The sequence below is a fragment of the Thermobia domestica genome, chromosome 4, assembly GCF_964235325.1.
Source record: "Thermobia domestica chromosome 4, izTheDome1.hap1.1, whole genome shotgun sequence".
NCBI lineage: Eukaryota > Metazoa > Arthropoda > Insecta > Zygentoma > Lepismatidae > Thermobia > Thermobia domestica.
The window spans coordinates 217,760,118-217,781,365 of record NC_137457.1 but is presented as its reverse complement, the minus strand read 5'-3'; the positions used below and the strand labels follow the sequence as shown (position 1 = coordinate 217,781,365).

At 37.8% G+C, this 21,248-nt stretch overlaps 1 protein-coding gene across 4 annotated transcripts in view; it reads left to right on the top strand.

Annotated features, from left to right (window-relative positions):
* Syn2 (Syntrophin-like 2) overlaps positions 1-21,248 on the top strand; it is a 1,212,019-nt gene that overhangs the window by 1,062,600 nt on the left and 128,171 nt on the right. For all 4 annotated transcript variants that reach the window (XM_081755484.1, XM_081755486.1, XM_081755485.1 and 1 more), the window contains one exon: positions 13,920-14,079. In XM_081755484.1, coding sequence (XP_081611610.1) covers positions 13,920-14,079 — 160 coding nt within the window. The remainder of the gene's footprint in view (positions 1-13,919; positions 14,080-21,248) is intronic.

Below are 21,248 nucleotides of genomic sequence, written 5' to 3'. Positions count from 1 at the left end.
TACAAAAGATCTGTGTTATTTTCTTTTTTTACTTCGTGTGCGAGTTTGACCTTGAAGGAAACCTTGCTGACAGTGCTAGGCGTTGGCATTAAATCGTATAAACATAACCTTAGTGTTTAGAGATGAATCAGACCTTTAGGATTGTTGGTTCGAATCTAGTTGTGTTTGCTGTAACAACAATGAATCGTTAGTAATGGTCGCGCGATTTTTCAGTGTTGCCAACACTATCAGAATGAATCGATTCATTTAGTCGGAGCAGTTTCGTGACGGAAACTGATTTGTTTCGTACACAAAAAAATTTCTGAAACAGAATTTTGTTTTGTACACAAATTTTTTTCTGAAACAGTTTTGTTTCGTACACAAAAAATTTCTGAAACAGTTTTGTTTCGTACACAAAAAATTTCTGAAACATTTTGTTTTGTACACAAAAAAATTCTGAATCAGTTTTGTTTCGTACACAAGAAAATTTCTGAAACAGAATTTTATTTTATACACAAGACTTTTTATTTCGTACACGTAAAAAGTTCTGAAACAAAAATTTAGTTTGATTTTTCCCCGCTAAATATTGTTTTCAGAAATTTTGTTTACCGGTAGACTGATTCAGAAAAAGAAATTGAAATCGCAGTACAGAAAAAGAATTTGATTTTAGGATGTGAAATAAAATACAGAATTACTTTTTTATATTTCTGTACATTTATTTTTAGCAAGTGAAATAGAATACAGAATTTCGTTTTTCTTCATCTTTGTATACATTTATTTTTCTTCAAAGAAAGATGTGTCAGTGACGGGTACAAATTCTGTAAAGAGAAAATAAAACATATGAACATACGTGGTAATATTTAATTTGTTTCCTGTGAAAGAGGAAAAACAGATTATTAACATCTAACAAGAACATAAACTAACTGATCAAGAGAGAGTGAGGTGAGAAAAAGAAAAGCAAATGTGACGTACCTAAATTCCTTTTTTCTTCACTGATTTCTGCAAGATGATGTCATCTTTTGCACCTGAGTTTGTCTCCGCTGTGGCATCAAAAGGAACTCGTGCATCGTTGAAGCATGTCTCGTGTTGCGGTTGACTCTTTGCCCGTCTTTCGGAGATGATGTTGGTGGGATTAGGAAAAAATATGGCTGTTATTCTGTTTTGGCTTTTTATATACATAAGACAATGTTTTGTATATATCTGGTATTAATCGGCGTTTTTTATAGTTGAAACTGTACTTCTTTTCTTCAGGTTTTGTGACAAGATAATGATCGTGGGTTCTGTAAATTTTGTGTGGCGTGCTAATGGAGATTTTTTCACTGGATTGATTAACACTCATTTGCTCCAGACTATTGAAATTTAACTTTTGACTTGCAGTATAATTGAGTGTGAATCCACGAATTTTGCATACATAACTGGTTGATTTCGTGTCGGGGTCGTAGATTTCTAAAGCGTATTCTTTGGGCCACCAGACACGAATTTTTTAATGTATGCTTTTGGTCCAATTGATTCCAGTTCATTTGACATTGAACCAAGAAGTACTTTTGGTTCTATTGTGGGCAATGATGGTCGCTGCGTGAATATCGTAACGGAATCTGTATCGAAATATAGTACCCTTTCTTGCAGCAATTCTAAATATTTGTAGAGTTCCAGACGAGCTTGACACATTGTAAATGCTCCAAGGGCAACATTAGCATTGTGATTTTGTACTGGAACATCATCTTCATACTGCCAATAAAGATATAACAACGAATCATTAACAGGTAAAATTTGGTTGACTTTTATATCTGGAGCACTTAATTTCTGATACAGTTCTTTGGGGTCGTTAATGAAACTTAGTCGTTTGGCTGAAATTGTCTCTTATAGTGAGTCGTCCCCAGAAGGCATTCAAACAGAGTTTTGCAAGACTACGACGTGCTGAACTAGTCATTATATTTGCTGCATCTAAAGTTATGCCTTCACGTTATTGTACCATTTGAATATACTGCTGCTTTTCTTCTTCGGTGACGCAATTGGCAGGCCATCCAGAAGCTTCCAGCTTAGATTTCAAAAATGTGTTAATGTATTCGCTAAATAATCCGCCGGTCTTGGTTTCAGAATCATATATGGTGATGTCGTAATCCCAAATTTCGTAAATTTCAATGACTTGATACCCAAGTTCAATGGCTTTTTGAATTTCATAGGACACCCACGTTCCTGTTAGACTTCGTTCACTGTCAGAATGTGTACATTCAGAATCTTGATTTAATGCAGTGGCACAAGCAGCACAAAGTGGAAACAACAACTTCTTATTTGAGCAAAATGGAAGTACTGGGTGAAACACATTTCTGCTATGCAAAATCTTTAACTTGACTAAACCGTTGACATCTTGAATGGCGGGCATTTCTGGATCTCCCTGTAGATATATTCGCGGGTGCCCTATTGGATACCGTCCACATTTATTCACATATGGATACAGTGAAACAATATCCAAATATTTAATTTCTTCGCCTTCATTTTCATTTGCGACGTGACACAATTTAATGGCATTAACATGGCCACCATAGAAGCTGTCTCTTGGATTTAACGGTGTCTTATTAGTATAAGGATGTATGCTTAAAGAAGAGGCCGATGCTGGATGGGATTTTAACACTTTACGAAATTCACATTCCCACATTTCATGTACTTTATATCCCATGGATCTTAATAATTTTATTTTACGCTGTGTTCTCTCATAGCGATAGTTCATCGTTTCTTTGGAGTTCTCATAAATGGGCTGATCAAGGACTGTAGGGACACAGAGAGGACAGGCATGGACCCTACAACCTTGAAATTCATACACGTGTTCCTCTTCAGTGTCGGGATGTTTGTAGTAGCCGTCCAGATGAAAACCAGCAACATAAACTTTTTTCCTCTTGCTGCATGTAGAATTGGATGTCCCTCTTTTCCCTCCATGTAGGCAAGCCACTGCAAAGCAATCCGTGACTGATTGTTTCTGTGACGGTATTCTCGTGCGGGAAGAATGCTAATAGTATTGGGTTTTAAAAAATTTCGTCGAAATACTAAATTGCACGCACTCGCCAAAGTGATAGCCTCCAGGAAAGGATTGACGTGGGTTTCTTGTTCAAAAGTGGTCATGAAAGATATACAAGCCATTCGAAGTACGTTGACGTCCTGCACACAATAGTTCACCAATTCTTCTTGGAAAATAAACGTATCGTTCTGGTGTTCGTTCTACCATGTCATGAATTTCTCTCGTTCATCCACTTTCATTTCATCTGCACCATAATAATGGATGTCTGGTAATTTTCCCACATACGTTTGATTTGCAGCAGTATTAAAAAAGTGTGGAAAATATCCTTTGGTCGCTGGTAATTGAAATGCCTTCGATAATTTACTTAAAGCCATTGGCATGAAATTTAAGTAGTCAATAAACGATAAGTGATTCACTTTCATGCTTAAAATTTTTGCTCCGTTCAAGATCAAAGTAGGTTCCAATTCATGTTCTTCCACTAAAGATTTAAGAATAAAATGACCACCATATCCCTTAGAGTTGTGTGCCAAAGATAAAATAAGCTTGATATTGGGTCGTGATTGACGTAAATACGCAAGAAAGACATTGATCGGATCATCTTGAAAAATATGTTCCCGCTGTCCACAAACTTCACACGGGTGATGTATATCTTCATCTTGAACACAGTTGTAACATACTTGTTGGGCCACCAGTAAACTGAGCTTATGGATGAACGTGTCTTCATCGAAGAAAGTATCTTGTGTGGCTTCGATATCATAGAAGACAATCATAGCCTTCTTGGCATGTAACACTGATGGAACTCCAGGTTTTAATTGAGTCGTATCAGGCTTCATGTAGCATTGGTGGGTAGACATAACGTGTTTACGACATACATTACAAAAATAATCTGTACAATCATGTTCTCTTTCCCTTTATGGACAAACGAATAAATGCGTAGACATTTTTAACACGGTTTTACCATCTTGCATTTTGGCTGGCCCTTATGATATGGTACAGTCAGATGATTTCGATAGCATGTTCTCCATAAAATTCACGATTGCATTCTAGACACTGCTTCTCCATATTGGTCTTACTGCATGGCGGTTTCTGCGAACATTTCTCACACATGACCGAAGAGTTCTTGACGTGTCTATTTCTGTTATTATATTTTTGTGTCATGTTACACAATAGTATCCAGCAGAGAAAACGGACGTTAATGACGTGATGATGTCATAATGAGAATTGATGCACATTAAATTGATTGGAATTTTGTCTTCGCCACCAGGCTCTTCATACAGAATATCTTCTCCGGAAAAGCTGGTGTATACGGTAAGTTTATAATCGGCCAAGTAGCGCTGCAATTGTCGCAATTCTTCCACGGATCCCCCATGCTCTAAATTCACTGATGATCTGGACAAAAGTTCGTGTACATCAGGGAGAACGACACACTTTCTTTGGTTCTGATATTGTCTGTACAGTTTCTTGTTCGTATCCTTATATTTCTTTAGGCCAATAGCAATCACAATCGCATACGCTAAACATTTCTTGTCGGTGTTTTTTACTCGTAAAATGCCATTCTTGCGTTTTAGTTACTCGTCGTTTGATAAAAGGCCTCGACGCATTCTTCCAAATCCACGGGGCACATCCACATGATGAAAATGTACAATAAACGGTTCGTTCATGAGAAAACTATCGTTGCTTTGAAGGATACGATCAAAGGAAGCCCATAAAGTTTCCAGTGTCAGATTCAGTGTTGCCGGACACAGCAGGCGAAGTTACACACGCCTTCCGTCCAAATTGCACAATTTTACACAAAGTAGAAGACAGCCCACACAAAATTGCACAATACATAACTACGTATCTATAGGCCCTATTTATATTATGTCTGATGATGTCCACATCTATACATACATCGATTTGCCATTGTTCAAAGATTCAGCGTTTGATTTACTATTATTATTATTATTATTATTATTATTATTATTATTATTATTATTATTATTATTATTATAGTAAAATCGTTTCCTTCTTCTCGTTCAATAAAACACCTCCCATCCTTCTCATTCACTCTGTCCTTCATCACTTTGCATAATGACATTTTCTTGACAAGTGGTGAGAAGATAAAAAAGACTTCTTACTCCTGTCTCATGTTTTGCCCAACATCGAGGGTCAATATTAATTCATATTGCCTTGCTTGAACAAAGCAGCTTTGCTTGGGGGTGCTAATGGTCATGACACCTGCTTCTGAAAAACAATAAGTGAGATACCAAAAAAGCGAGATATGTTTTAATGAGCCGCCCTGGAGTCAGGTGTAGACACTCGTAGATTTTAGAAGGAAATCTTCAGAAAAAATGGAAATAATAAATATTTGAATGAAAGGAACTTTGCAAACATCGTTAATGATCGAAATTTTGAATTGTGCCCAACTACACACAAAATGCACACAGATTGGCATTACACACAAAATGCACACAGATTGGCATTACACACAAAATGCACACAAAGGACAAAATTGCACACATTTTGTGTAATTACACACACATTGGCAACGCTGGTCAGATTACTTGCACGCCGAAAAGATAAATAAAACGGCTTGTTCTTCTCATCATGAGATAAAATCGATAATCCAACCATCGATGATTCGTCGACATTTTCCAATAAATAATCCAGCATATGTTGAAAGGAGGTCTGAACCCACTTAACAATATCGGTGTCACTGGTCGGAGCATTGATTTGAATTTCCAGCATTCAATGTTCAAGATTAAAACGCCGATAATGTCTATTGATTTCTCGCAAGACAGTAAAGCCAGAGGTAGCCATATTCAAATAAGAGAAGGTAAAGTAAAACAAAAAGGAATAGGCAAAGAAAACAAATATCTAAAACGAAAAAAACACGAATTAAAATTGAATTCCCAAATCAGAGATCGCTAACACGTTTAACGGTATCAAAATGACTACACAATCAATCCTAAAAGAATTATCATATCTCAAATAGTTCTACTGTTAAAATTTTTTTATTGTTGTCATACTGGAAATCAAACCCGGTTCCAATATCAACATGTAACTAACCTACGATTCTGTAGTGATAAAAAGAATGAATGAAACTGTTTCTCACTGTGCTGAGAGAATCATTGTATTAAGCATTTTTCTCCTCACACTGAACTTTGAAACGTATAACGAACATGAAACGGAAACAAAATCTCATGCTCTTGCTTTTTCGAGCCAAGCGGTTAAACAAGGAATACTCGAATTCGATTTGCGGCGAGAGATCAGATCCCACATTAAACTGTAGGTCCACGTCTCGTTGTTAAAAGGTACGCTGTAGGGGAACAAATTCGTGTGTAGTTTTTTGAAAAAACTAAAATTTTGTAATTTTAAAATTACGTTAATGGTAACTTTCACAAACTGAGCTTCCTCATAGCTAAGTGGTTAGCGTTACGCACCTCTGGCCCGGGTTCAACACCCAGTATGCGCTCAGATTCAACATTAAGCTGTATTCCTAGCCTCACTGCTGAAGGGATGCTACACCAAAATCAACAAATGATATCATTTTCTCGTGTTTACTTCTAATGTGTGGGATTCCTAATTCGATCCCCGGTCAAGTAAGTGAGGGTACTCCCACTTATTCTTCCATTTGCTCTCCCATAGACTAAATAATTCATGCTAAAATAAAACAGTGCGTTAGTGATAACAATGTTATCCTCATGCATAATACATTTCAAAACCACTCCATTGATATTAAGAAACGCAGTTGATAAACTGTTAATAACTTACCTCAAATTCAAGGAACGGAGTAAAATCGCGCTGACACAAGATCTTCGCTCTATACGTGTGGGATAACCTGCTCAATTTCAAGATCTTCGTGGAAGTAGGACTTGAAAAATGAAATTAAGAAGCCCGGAAGCCCCCCCTAAATACGCCACTGACAACAGACATCATACCGAGTGTCCAGAGGCCCTCAATAACCGAGACCGGCGACACCTGGAACGAGTGGTCAACAGAGACAGAAGAGCAACTGTGTAACAAATCACAACCCAATTCAACACTGGCAGTACCAGAAACATCTCTCAGGGGACAGTCCGACGGAACATGCGTGTCCTCATGTACGGGAAACGTCGCACTATACGTGTTCCACTGCTAACCCAGCGTCATCGGACACTCAGGCATGCATTTGACACCAATCACCACAGATAGACACGACGAGTCACGTTATCAACTACACCAGGCAGATGAGAGGCACCGTGTGTGGCGCAGATCGCATGAAGCGAAGGATCCCTCATGCCGAGAGGGGGGTATCAGTCATGGTGTGGGGTGAACTTTCCTGGCATGGAATGGGCCCCCTGATTTTTTTTGGAAGGCACATTGACTGGTCCGCGGTATTGTCAGCTGCTCGGAGACCATCTCCACACGTTTGTGATGTTTGAACACCCTGATGACATTGCGGTCTTTCAACGGGACAATGCGGGGTCACCTCGCGCCAATATCGTCTATGACTGGTTCGACGAACATGCAGGTGAGATTCAACGACTGAAATGGCCACCCAGAAGCCCTGATATGAACCCCATTGAGCATATCTGGGATGCCCTAGAACTCAGGCTCCAGGCATTGGATCCTCAACCCACGAACAGGCAACAATTAGCTGCTACTCTGCAGATTGTGTGGTGTCAACTGCCTTCGGACATGTACCAGGGACTTCCAAACTCCGTTCCACGACGTATCAGTGCGCTTCACAGGGCCGGAGGGGGCCCGACCAGATATTAGGTGGGTATCCAATGAGTTTTGCTCAATCAGTGTAAACACAACCACACTAATTGATGCCAATCCACAACAAAATTGCAAGATAGACTTCTGCGAGCCACTCGCAATTGGCATACAAGGGACGATAGTTCCGTAATGTGCGACCAAAAAGCTTCATGCCCTTAATGAAAGTACTGTGAGGTACATATGTGCTGCTACGTGTACGCAAAAATGCCACATTCTCTTCCCTCCATCCAACTCCAAGGTACAGTACATTAGAAAGTCGAAAAAAGATTTCCCCCCAATTTGGGATGGAATTCTAACGAGATTTCTTCTAGAAAATTTCTCTAACAATGACTAAATCAAATGTAAGTTGGCTACACTAGAACGCTATTTTGCTATATTCACAATAGCAATGTAGTTTTTCGTAACTCAAGGGTAAGGGGCTGTTTGCCAACTCGCAGAGAGGGGAAAAGGCCATCTAAAGTATCCCTGGAAGAATATTCACATAACGGATAAATCAAGTATACTGTCCCAGCTAATTTCTTTGTATCGTTATGTAACGTGTACAACATCTGGTGTTTCGTCCATTTTTGTTGCTTCTTAGCACAGAAGTATCATATTCCACGGAATTACATGTTGCGAGGAGGAAACCCTTTAGTGCAGCTTACTTTTGCCCAATATGTATTCATGCAATATTTGGGAATCCCTGTGTCATGTGCAGAATCCCTTGTATACTCGTTCATCACATATGATTTTTGCATTTTTTGATACAATATGTTATGTTTTGTTTTACATGCCGCCTATGCACAGTCATTTTAAACCTAATCTGGGCCAATTTTTTTCCATTTTCACACACTCGTAACTTGGGCAGGAAGCCGTTCATTTATCATCCGTCACCATTAGCCTAGAAGATATAACTATGATACGTTAAAGACTTCATTACATTTAAATTCTGCTTCCAAGAGTTTATTCTGTACTAAGACAAAACAGATCAATCACACATGAGTATCTCTCTTTCTTTCGAATTTTAAGTTTTCTTCTAATTTGAATGATTTACTTTACTTTTGATTGTTGAAATCTTGTACTTGATTGTTGTTCATTTCCCTCATTGAACGTTTGATAATGTACCCAAAGGAATACTCCAGTTTTTTTTTTTTTTAGTCACCCTTGCACCGTCACTGCACTATATCAAATTGTACTCTATTGGAATCTACATCTAAAGATAATGGACATTCTCTTTTACCCGACTTTGATCCGACGTTTTGTTCTTGAGTTGGTCGTTTTTTCAATTTTCCGACAAATTTTCGGGTAATCAAGGCGCAGAAAGGAGGCATTTTTGCACCGAGGTTGGGTATACTTTTCCTTTTATCTCGGTGTCAGGAATCACCTCCTGGCTTTGTTATATTAATTAAGTTACACTCTGTATATATACGGGCGCCATTTTATGTATTAAACCACCAAATTTGTTTAGTGACGTAAATGGCTAAACTGTGAAAGCGTCTTTAGTAGAGAAACACTTTTTAGTTCTAATATTGAATTTTTTGTCAAACAAAATAAAGCTAAATATATATCAATAAATCAACATATTTATATTTTAGAAATAGACACTGATTATTCAAATATTGCTCTAAAACACACATGATCAATTAAATGTTTAAATAAAGAGCTTTAAAAACTTGAATTGTCTAAATTGCGCTACATCGATTGCGCTTAGCTTCTGAAAGTTCTTTTTTGGCAATAAATGAGTAGCAGCACGAAAAAAAAATCCTATATTATCTTACCAAATGACCTACATGCGAATTGCTTTACTGACTTTATACGGTACATATCTTTTGAAAAGTGATTCTACTTTTACCTGTTCTTCGCTACTAGCAACTATATGAATGTATAATACAAAACTGGTATACAGCAGAATTAAAAAATATTTATAATGTGATATTTTGCAGGCCACCTTTTGAAGAGCACACTGTATCCTTCACAGGTTCTTTATTAACAGCCACTATATGAATTTACTATATAAAACTGGTATAGAGTAACAACTAAAACTACTTATCTACAGTGTGATTAATGTGATGTTTCGCAGGGCGCACTGTACCCTTCACGTGTTCTTTACCAACAGTGACAGTATGTTTGCATTTATTATACAGAACTGCGCTATAGAGAAGAATAAATAAAACCATTCATCTTTAATGTTGTTTCGCAAGGGCACCTTACGTAAAGAGCGCACTGTACCCTTCTTGGGTTCTTTACCAACAGTAACAGTATGTATTCATTGTACGAGTTGTGCCATACAGAAGAATAAATAAAACCACTGATCTTTGATGTTGTTTCGCAAGGGCGCCTTATGTAAAGAGCCCACTGTACTTATCACGGGTTCTCTACCAATAACCAACAATATTTATTATATATATATAAAAAAACTTGTACCTTTATTTATTATGTGATGTTTCGGAGGGCGCACCGGGCCGGTGGGCCAACACGGGCCTGCTTGTATGTGATACTTTATTTGTCGATAACTATTGGCCGTATCCGAATGATGTTTGGTGGGCAAGTAACTCATAGCCTAGCGAAGGAAGATCGCTATATTTGTTGGCCCAGCTTAACGAGGAATAGACTCTGCTTGGCTTGTATGTGGTACTTCATTTGTCGATAACTATTGGCCGTATCAGAACCGTAGATTTTCCCACACCCCAACATCCCCCTATATTACGAGGAACACCTCCCAGATAATTTCAGTTAACACCCCCCAAAACTAAGGAGAAACTACTACGTGTGCTTGGTGACATATACTACAAGTGTGGTAACTTATATGAAGTAAAAAGTCGTTTATTTTAACCTTAAATTATAGATGATTTTAACCTTAAATTACTGCAAGCGAACAGTGGTGATTAGTTTTTGGATTGCTTACTACCTTTTGCAAGTAAAGTGAAGTTCCTTTATATTTGGTATTAATCTGTGTTTTGTTTACTTAATGTGTGGTGTTTGAAAATCTAATTCTACTTCCAAAAGTAGTAAGTGTTAGGTTTTTTTTTTTTTTTTTTTTAATAGTTGCAATTGTTTAAAGTTGACGCTATTAATGTGACTCGGGAAGTAGGCTACGCAAGTAACAAACAGATTTTAGATTACATTAATTTAAAATATTAGCTCTTCAATACATTTTAACATTAAATACGTATAAACATTAACGAAGGAAGATCGCTATATTCGTTGGGCGAGTGTAACGAGGAATAGGCTCTGTTCGGCTTGTATGTGGTACTTTATTTGTCAATACTATTGGCTGTATCTGAACGAAATTTGATGGGGAAGAAAACCGGAAACAGAGCCTGTGTTCCACAGTTTTCACACCAGGAGCTTCTGAATTCGGTTTACCGACTCTCAGTGGCGGATCTAGCCCGGGGTCTGGGGGCCTAGGCACCCCGGTTTTTCAGTGACAAAAATAACTTAAGCTATTATGTATATATTTTTGAAAGTTTATAGTAAACTCATGATATACCTTCCATAGTCTGGCGTCTACCTTCCCCCCTCCCAGTTTTTACCTTCTAGATCCGCCTCTGCCGATTCTGTTTCAACTGTTTCTCTTCATAATTTATTAGCTTGTTTAGAAAATTCACTACATGGTGGTTTCTACAAGCAACAGTAGGAGAGAGAAGCCCTTGACAGGCTTTTGAGACTGTATATAGGTACAATGCACAAGTATTTTAATAAATGGAGAGATTATATCTGATTCTTGCTTCAATCCTGGGTCATGCTGTGTGCGTTTTGTTGCTAACAGCGCGTTTGCGTAGGTTTTCTTATGGTTTTGCCTTCCCTCGCAGCTCACTTTTCATTCTATTAAACATTCCTTTAATCATGTTATTTCATTTTCCATTGTCTACATGGCCGTGGGACGTTGAAAATACATTTCAAAACAATAAATGTTACAGATGGATTAGTAATAATGCATTTCCATAACTAGCTACATTTTCAGTGATATTTCCTTCTTCTTACTTCCGCCTACCCCGCTAAGAGTGGGAAGGAAACTTATCCTCAACGAGCCGTACACAAAGATAGCTCTGAAAGTGGATAGTCCTAAAATACATTTAATACTTTGCAAACTGTTTTTCCCAGTAGATAGATTTTCCCAAAATAAGTGGCGAATCCAGAAGGTAAAAACGGGGAGGCCAGCTATAAAGGTAACCAAGAAAGTTCTGTTGATTTTTCGACCACAACCTTCGAACATCGATGTGTCTCCTAAGACGTGCCTGGAAGATTAAAAATAGTCCCCATCAGCATCGACGACTTTCTGCCAACGTTCTGGAAGACCATGGATTCCATTGCAGTAGAATGTGATGGGCCAGGAAGCGAAGGAGATCTCAAGTGCATTTTGCACGTCTACTAGGAATTTTAACTGGCGTCCTCTAAGATGATTGTCTGAGGATTGAAACAGGTGATTATTAGACGGTGCAATGCCCGGGGAATGTACCGGATCCAATAGTGTTTCCATTCAAGGCGTAGAATAGTGTACCGGGAATTTTAGTCACATGGGGCTTAGCGTTGTACTGTAACATGAGGACCCTTTTGCGATTCAGAGATGCTGGCTACAAACTTTTGAGTTTTTCTTGAACACTGCTCAACTGCTGACAATACACAGTTACATTGATGCTCTGACCAGCTGGTAGCAGTTCCCGATGAACGATGCCGCAAGAAGTCCACCAAACACATGGGAGGATCTTCTGGTTCCGTGCTGGTTTCGGCTGTTTTGGAGCTGGTTCATGGAATGCTAACCAATGATGACTGCGCCGAGGAGCTTTGTACAGGACCCACTTCTCAACACATGTCAGCGCCCGGTCCAGAAATGGCTCCTGCCTCAGACTCACACTGCCTTCTGGCCCGGAGTCAAATCATGTGGGACACATCGACCCAATTTGTAGTGCTTCCTAAGTTGATGGAAGTGCTGCCGAATGGTTTCTCCACTCACTCATGTCTGGCCACTGTTTGCCTCAATTGCTGCCTGAAAATCTTCATTTTTGTGCATGTGTTGGTTTTCCAGCACATGATGCGTCTTCGAGTGTTTCGTCACCGTCCTTAAACTTATTAAACCACCGCTGTACTGTCCGCTTAGTCGCGACACCCTCACCAAAGGCATGGTATATCTTCCGCGTCGGTGCAGCGGCATTTAATCTCAGTTTGAACTCGTCCAGCATACATGCCCTTATGACGCTTTGTGGAGGTCCCATGTTCACTCTGTCCTTACGCAAGTTCACTTTGTAAGTGAACTGCCATAACTAGCTTGTATGTTGGATATACCCACACCAACAACTGACCGCCTTATCTCCATTCGCGTTCACTCACAGTATGAGGTCAATTGAATACAGACCTCCACAAAAAGCGAAAGAACTTTCTTGGTTACCTTTATAAAACCGAAACTATGATGGGTGTATTATGAGTTTACTATAAACTTTCAAAGATATGTAAATAATGTCTTAAGTTCTTTTTGTCACTCAAAAAAAAATTAAAAAAAATGGGTGACCTACGCCCTCCGGCCCCGGGCTAGATCTGCCACTGTCCAAAGTTCGGAGAAAAGATTCGCTTGTTTTTATTATAAAAACATGGCTGGAAACCGAAAAACTTACTGTAAAGATGTAAAGCAAAAGGAAAGTTATGTCCATTGTCCGTCTTCTGGACGTTAGTTCCACGAAGGACGTAACTCATCTCTCGTCCGAAATGAATTAATAGTATGTTTTAAATACTATCTTGCTGACTTACTTTCTAACTTATACATATATGTATGTAATATACTGTATTATATAATATAGTATTATATAATATACAGTATCTTTACGATGTTCACTATTTAGAAAAGAAAAATGATAAAAGTATAGTGAAGTCGCTTAAGAGTAGTTTTCGGTTAAATATCGAATCAAATCCTTAGACTTCATTTATATATATTTTAGTACTTCCAGAACTGACGTATACATTTAATGATGAAATTTCAGGTCCTCTTATTTTTCATTACTTCTTGATAAGATTAAGTGTTAACTTTTCTTTAGATAAGTTTCCGACGAACTCTGTAGAAGAGTTTACTGATAGTTATTACGAAAGCCAAGGTAAGTTTAGAAGTGTAATTGAAATTTTTAGACATTAAATATGACTTTTTGACATTATCTGAGAACTACTTTAAGAAAACTGCTAAAAATGATAAGTGGCATTTCTTTCCTTGTCGTTGCAGGAACGAACCGTGAAAGTTACAAGACAGAAAGTTGGAGGCCTCGGTTTGAGTATCAAGGGTGGCGCAGAACACAAACTTCCCATTCTCATTTCCAGAATCTTCAAGGACCAGGCGGCAGATCAAACAGGTGAACTCTTTGTTGGAGATGCCATTTTGAAAGGTAGGTCTGTGTATAATATTCCCGTTCTAATTAGTTATTGTTAGTAACGATTCTATTGAATATAAGTTCTAATATACTTTGAAGATATTCTTTATATTGTAACATACTGGTATATAAAATTTATTTTTGTAACCAACAAGTTAAATATGTTGCTACATGTATCAGCAAGACGATTTAGATTTCTGCTTGAAAGATGATACCTGAATCAGGAGATGATGATTATTTCTCTCGCAGAAAATTATATTTTGCATGCGATATCGTAAGCAATATAAAAATATGAAACCGAATTGCCACATGATTCATGCATCTGATACAACAGTATATAAAAAATGTATTTGTTTCTTTTCAGTATCAGTACGTGTGTTAAAATAATACACATGAAATAAGTATCAGTACGTGTGTTTCGTTTCAGTATGTGTGTTAAAATAATATACATAAAATAAGTTTGTGGATGGTGCAGACTAAATCACTAAATTGAAAATTGGACACAAATAGTATCAATTAGTTCGAAGAAAAAATAAAAAGAATATTATTTATCCTATGTGCTAGTGTGAAAATTACTGTTTTAAATTAAGTGTGATTTCGTTAATAGAAAGCTGGGGAAGTGATCTACAGGGTGTCCGTAAAGTCACGCAACTCGAACTTTTGAAGCATAAGTGCAAGTCAAATGAAACCCACCCAAAGACATATTTGTAGATATTTTTTTTTAGATACAAACCTAGGGGTAGGGTTCGACGTTTTCCCTCCGAATGCCAGAAACAATGAAGGTGAAGAAATGTTTTTTGCACGAACTTTAATAAAATCAGGAACTAAAATTAGTTGTGGCTTTTTTTTTTTTTTTTTTTTTTTTTTTACAAATGGGAATGTTAATGGGTAGGCTGCGTAAGAATGTATCGTTCTGTAACAAAAACGGCACATTGACACCAAGTATAGACATCCCATGGCCGTAATAATGACATGTCGAAAAACACCTGTTTTCCGGCATTATGGTGTCATATTGCAATACTGATGATACCAGACGGTGTCAACACATGTGGCTGGCCACCAACTATTCTACAAATAAACAATTACGAACAAACAAGAAACTTACGTTGATCCCTGTAAGGATAGAAGTCAATGGAGAGGTTTTGTGAACGCGGCATTGAACCTCCGGGTTCCATAGGCCATAGAGTTAGTTAGTCCCGACCCCCGGGAGTAATCTATCTCGATCATATCAAACAGTGGGCTTCCACCGTAAATGCACCACATGTGAGAAGAATCTCCATCTCTGAACCGTTTCTGAGAAAATGACCTGGGGTCAGAGTTTACATGCCTTCTCATTCGCCTTTAGTTCAGTTACGCGTTTGCCTTCACGAGTCAGAGCCAATACACTGTGATTATGGCAGAAAACAGACCACGGTCTTTATTCTCAATGAATGAAAACCAAAAAATTATGTTTGGAGAGTCTCTTCTATAAACGCATTTTCCATAATACTTTCCATTTGAACAAGAACTTCATTTATTACGAGAAGTATATATGAATCAAAAATAACCTGATCTGGCGTTGCGTGAGATAAAATTGTCTTGGCGTTCCGAGGATCAACAACAAAGAACATCAAATGTTTAGAAAGTGAGCCAGCACTTGCAAAGGGCTGTTACATGAACTAGTAAATCGTTTTCAAGATTTGTCGTATAGTTTATAAATTTTTGTGCCCAACAACAATGACGTCATAAATTGAGGACTAATTTCTGGTCTATAAGAAAAGGTTTAGAAGCAAATTTAATAGTAAGAACTACCTGAGTTGCTTTCTATATTGTAGTGTACCATGCACTTGTGTTTACAAACATTTTACATGTGTTCTTGTTTATAAACAACTACATGCACCTTACGATGGCGTACTATAAGTTGCAGATAACGAAAACTACAGCAACACTATGGAGTACATGACGACGACGGAACAGCAGCACCACCGCCTTTCGGAACGCCTATATAACAAAGAAATCCACGAACAGTCACCAGTTTGCGATTGGTCAAATCCCGTTTCTGGGCTTGCAGTAGAGTCTAGGAAGTACCTCCCTAACCCAAAGCCTTAACTTGGAGTGGAGCTAACTGTTCCTTCTCCTGGCTTGCAGTGGAGCCTTGTGGGGAACTACCTTTCTTTCTGCTTGCAGTGGGGCAGCGAAAAAAATCCTAATCACAACCTGGCCGGCGTGCAATAAAGCCTTGTCGGGAAACTAACCCCTCTCTGCTTTCGATGGAGAGAATGTCCTACACCTCCTTACGTAATTCGCTACTTAAAAATCCCTCCCAAAACCGTCAGGTCAAAAAAAAAAAAAAAAAAAAAAAAAAAAAAAAAAAAAACATCCATTCCAATCTTACATTAAAAAATTACATCATTGTAATATTTCTATAAAAATATTGTTACAGTAAATTTTTCGTAATAAACCACTAATAAAAAAAATCAAACCTACAATTTTATTCTACCAAGCTCTACCGACCCCTATACAGGAAAAACGTTACAATATATATTTTTTAATATTCTTCATTATCATTACTACATTTCAAAAAGTGGGGAATGAGCTAGGGAAGGCCTTTACGTCGAAGCAAGGGCGCCAATGTTGTGGTTTCCAGGAGAGGGCAAGGATAAGCGACATTTCAAATGTCTCAAATTTTGCGGTAACTGTTCTAAAAAATTCTATTGGGTTTTCGATCTTCCAAAGCATAATTTCCTCTAGAGGGAGACCCCATAGCAGAACATGCCGCGATCTGCGATGTGATCGCAGAAAATTTGTGGCGCCTGTGCAGAAAAATTGCCAGAAAAAAAAAAAGTAGCCAACAGAAAAATATAAAAACATGCCTGCTACGTGTAGATGTCTTAAATGCACGGACGACTCGCATGATTATGGTTTGAACTGTTTTTCACGTCGCGTAAAGCGTATTTTTAACGATCACAAGTGTTTCTTCTGCTGGAACTGATCATCTTGATGTTTTATTTTTGAATTCCAGCACAAACTTTTTGACTTACAAAAGCTCATCGTAGAAAGACAAAGAAAGTTCTGTCATCGGGGAGGGGGCAAGCGCCCCACCTTGCCCCCCTGATGGGCGCCCTTGCGTCGAAGCTTCTTTTTAAGCTGGTGGTTAATTTAAACCACATCTGAATAAAGGAGTTGACATAGAAATATAAAAGATATAATTGGTTTGGACGAAAATTGCTCCAGAGTGCTGAAAAAATCTGAAAGTGAATAATTGAACTCCATCGCTTTAGAAAGAGAAAGCTGTTGAAATTTCCATATTCTGTTCTTTCTTTTTCTTTTTTTATTAAAGACCTGTTGCAATTTAATCCGCATTGCAGAAATTTCTAGAAATAAAGTAAAGCTGCAACAGTTAGAGCGTGAGTCTGGAAGAAGTAAGAAAGAAAAAGCTTGTAGCTTAACTGATTGTATATAGATGTTGAAGAAGAAATTTTTGCTGAACGTGTTGGCGCATCTGTTGCTTGTCCGCCCATACTGTTAGCTCGTTTATGTAAGAATGATCGCTTAACGACTCAGTCGTTTCTGAGAGACGGAAACAAGGAACGGAAACAATGAAGTTTCCGGACGTTTCAATAATGCATAGTTTAATTCCGGCCATTAAAGAAATTCTTTTGCCAAGAATATTTGGCTGCTGCTTCCCTTTTTTCGTGCTTTTCCAGAAGACAAGTCGTATTTACATCAATGACTGTTTCCAACACCTTCGTGTCATCAATATTGTTGATAAATTATAGCTGTTCTCTCTAAAAGAAGGGTCATTATTTCCGCAACTGTTTGGTTCTTAACAGTATTATTATTATTATTATTATTATTATTATTATTATTATTATTATTATTATTATTATTATTATTATTACAGACCCACTGGATCCAGGGGGGATGAGGACATGTCCCCTCCAATCTTGGAACTGGGGAGACTGTCCCCCCAATAATCCGATCTGAAATATGTTTTTTGAGGATGATTTGTGACCGATTGTTACAAAGGAAAGTGAGATGAAATTAATGTCCCCCAGAATAAGTCTCAAATCTGTCCACCTCCCAATATTGGACAACTCTGCTCGTCTGGTCCTCCATAGCATTGTTTTTCAACTTCATAAATATTTTAAACATTACCAATAGCCACTCCGTTTCGGGAAGAGCAAGCAAGAACCTCGTTTGAGGCACAATCCGCATGTTATGAGGCAATGGATTTTTTTTTTTTTTAACAACCAACAAGGAAACAGTAAATCTCCATTCTATAGTCTTTTCGTTTTCTCTAGTCTTTCTGTTTTTTCGCAATACCTGCCATTGAAATATTCAATATTACATGAGTACAATGACTGACAATATAAGCAACAAACATAGCCCCTCTTCATTCGTTTTAACCAAACTAAATAAAATAGGCTATGTCCCTCTGTTTTCGAAGACAATGAACCTTTACAGCTACCCGATCTCCAAGTGTCTTACGAAGGCCCTCAGTATTTATTGCAAACAGAACTTAATAAACCAAAGCGACCAACGTTCAATGCTGTACACATTAATGCGCAGAGCCTTGTCAGACATTATACTGAGTTCGAAGTTATTTTTCATTCCGTTGAGAACTTGCATGCAATATTAGTTTCCGAGACTTGGTTAAAGCCAACTCTTTCTAATGATCTGGTATTGTTAAATAACTTCAAAATTATCCGAAACGATCGCATTAACAAAGGTGGTGGTGGAGTTGCAATCTTTCTGCGAAATGACATTGACGCAAAAATTCTTTGTCAATCAGGTGGTCATTATAGCTTCGAATCTGAGTACATCATAGTTGAGATATGTATTGAGTACCAAAAATTACTTTTGGCTTGTGTGTACCGCCCACCAGGGGCATCATTTAAGAATTTCGAAGAAGATATTTCTCGTATCTCACCACTTTATATGCATAGTCTCATACTTGGGGACATGAACTTTGATTTATTGTCCACTAAACTCTGATTTATTGTCCGCTCGAAGCTACGTTTCATACTACCACCTCAGATTCACTTCTTGACTTAATCTTAACTTCAGACATTGATAGAGTTCTTCATTTCGGTCAATTTTCAGTACCTGGCATTTCGCGTCATGATCTTATCTTTGTTTGCTATTCTATTAAGACTCCCAAATTCAAGCCTAAAGTTGTTTTATACAGAGATTTAGCCAACATTAACAATGAAGCACTCTTGCGTGATGCTGCGTTATTGCCTTGGCATCTAATAAGTTCTTTTCCTTCTGTGGATGACCAACTATCTTATTTCAATGAGTTAATATTTTATCTTCTGAACATTCATGCCCCCTTGAGAGAAAAACGTGTTTCTCGTTCTCCTTCGCCCTGGATTACAGATGAAATTCGAAGTTTAATGGCTTGTCACGACAGAGCGTATAGTAAATTTAAGAAAGCACGTAAATTGAATGTACCCAACTTAAATGACAAATTTGAGGAATATAGGATCGTTAGAAATAGATGTAATCAAGCCGTGCGTAATGCGAAATTAAAATTTTCCTACACCCTGTTTGAGAACAAGAATCCCTCCCATCTTTGGAGAAATTTGAAGCTACTTGGCATTCGTAGCAGCAAAAGAGTCCAGCCGGATGTAGCTGCTCCTTTCTCTGCCGATTATCTTAACAATTATTTCTGTAGAATTGATAGTTGTAGCTCACAGATAAATGCAAGATCTTATAATACAGGACAAATCCCTAATTTTGAAGAAAATGTTTTCCTTTCACTTGTGTTACACCACACGATGTAATGAAAGCGATTAAGAGGATAAAATCCACTGCTATAGGTGCTGATGAAATAAGCATAACATTGATCAAGAAAATATTACCTTTCGTCCTCTCCCCAATTACCAATTTAATCTTTCCCTTACTACCGGAACATTCCCAGTCTTGTGGAAGACAGCACGAGTCCTGCCTCTCCCTAAGACTAAGGATGTCCGATCTGCAGAAGACTTAAGGCCTATTTCAATATTACCTGCCCTATCTAAATCTCTTGAATATATTGTAAGTGATCAAATATATGAGCACCTTCGAACTTATAACCTTTTAGACACTTTTCAATCCGGGTTTCGTAAACATTGCAGCACTTCTACAGCCCTTACCAGTATTACTGATGATATACGTTCTGCTTTGGACAAGAGAGAGATAACCATACTTACCTTACTGGATTATAGCAAAGCATTCCAGTCAGTAAACCATGACATTTTGCTACAGAAACTTGTACAAAAATTTAGTTTCTCTACTTTAGCTGCTAAGTGGGTCCAAAATTACTTATGCGACCGAAAACAGTATGTGGTGGTTGCCAACTTAGTTTCTGGTCAGCATAACCTTCCTTGTGGGGTTCCTCAAGGGAGTGTTTTAGGGCATCTTCTTTTCTGCCTTTATATTAATGACTTAGCACAATCTCTAAAACACTGTAAGTATCACATTTATGCGGACGATGTTCAATTGTATCTATCTTCTTCACCAAAGCAAGTAGATACTTGTATAACAAAGATGAACGAAGACTTGAGTAATTTGGCTAAATGGTCAGCAAATAATTGTTTGATTATAAATCCAGTCAAATCAAAGTCAATTTTAATTACTTCCAAACGTGCAACGACGTTAATAGGTGCTTCACTTGTTCCCAATATAACTTTAGAAGGCGTAAATATTCCCTTCTCTTCCTCTGTGAAAAATCTTGGCGTCATACTTAACAAATATTTAACTTGGTCCGATCAAATTAACGCATCATGCAAGAAGGCTTTTGGAATTCTTCATTCTCTCAGCAAATTAAAAAACTTTTTACCAACACAGTTGAAAAAAACTCTTGTTCAAACCCTAGTGGTACCACATTTGGAGTACTGTGACACCGCCTTAACTGACGCTGATATACATTTACAAAAGCGTTTGCAGCGAGTACAAAATGCTTGTATACGTTTTATTTTTAACTTAAAATTCTCAAATCATGTTACGCCATTCTTTAAAAAGCTGCAATGGCTGAAGATGCAGCAACGGCGAAAATTGCACTCGTTGGTACTGCTGTATAAAACACTTACTTTTACAGAACCTTCCTATATTCTAAAACAACTTAATTTTTTAAGCGATTTCCATGAGAGGGACACAAGATCACGTTTTAATAGCCAACTTGCAATTCCTATTCATAGATCAACTTATTCCTCCAAATC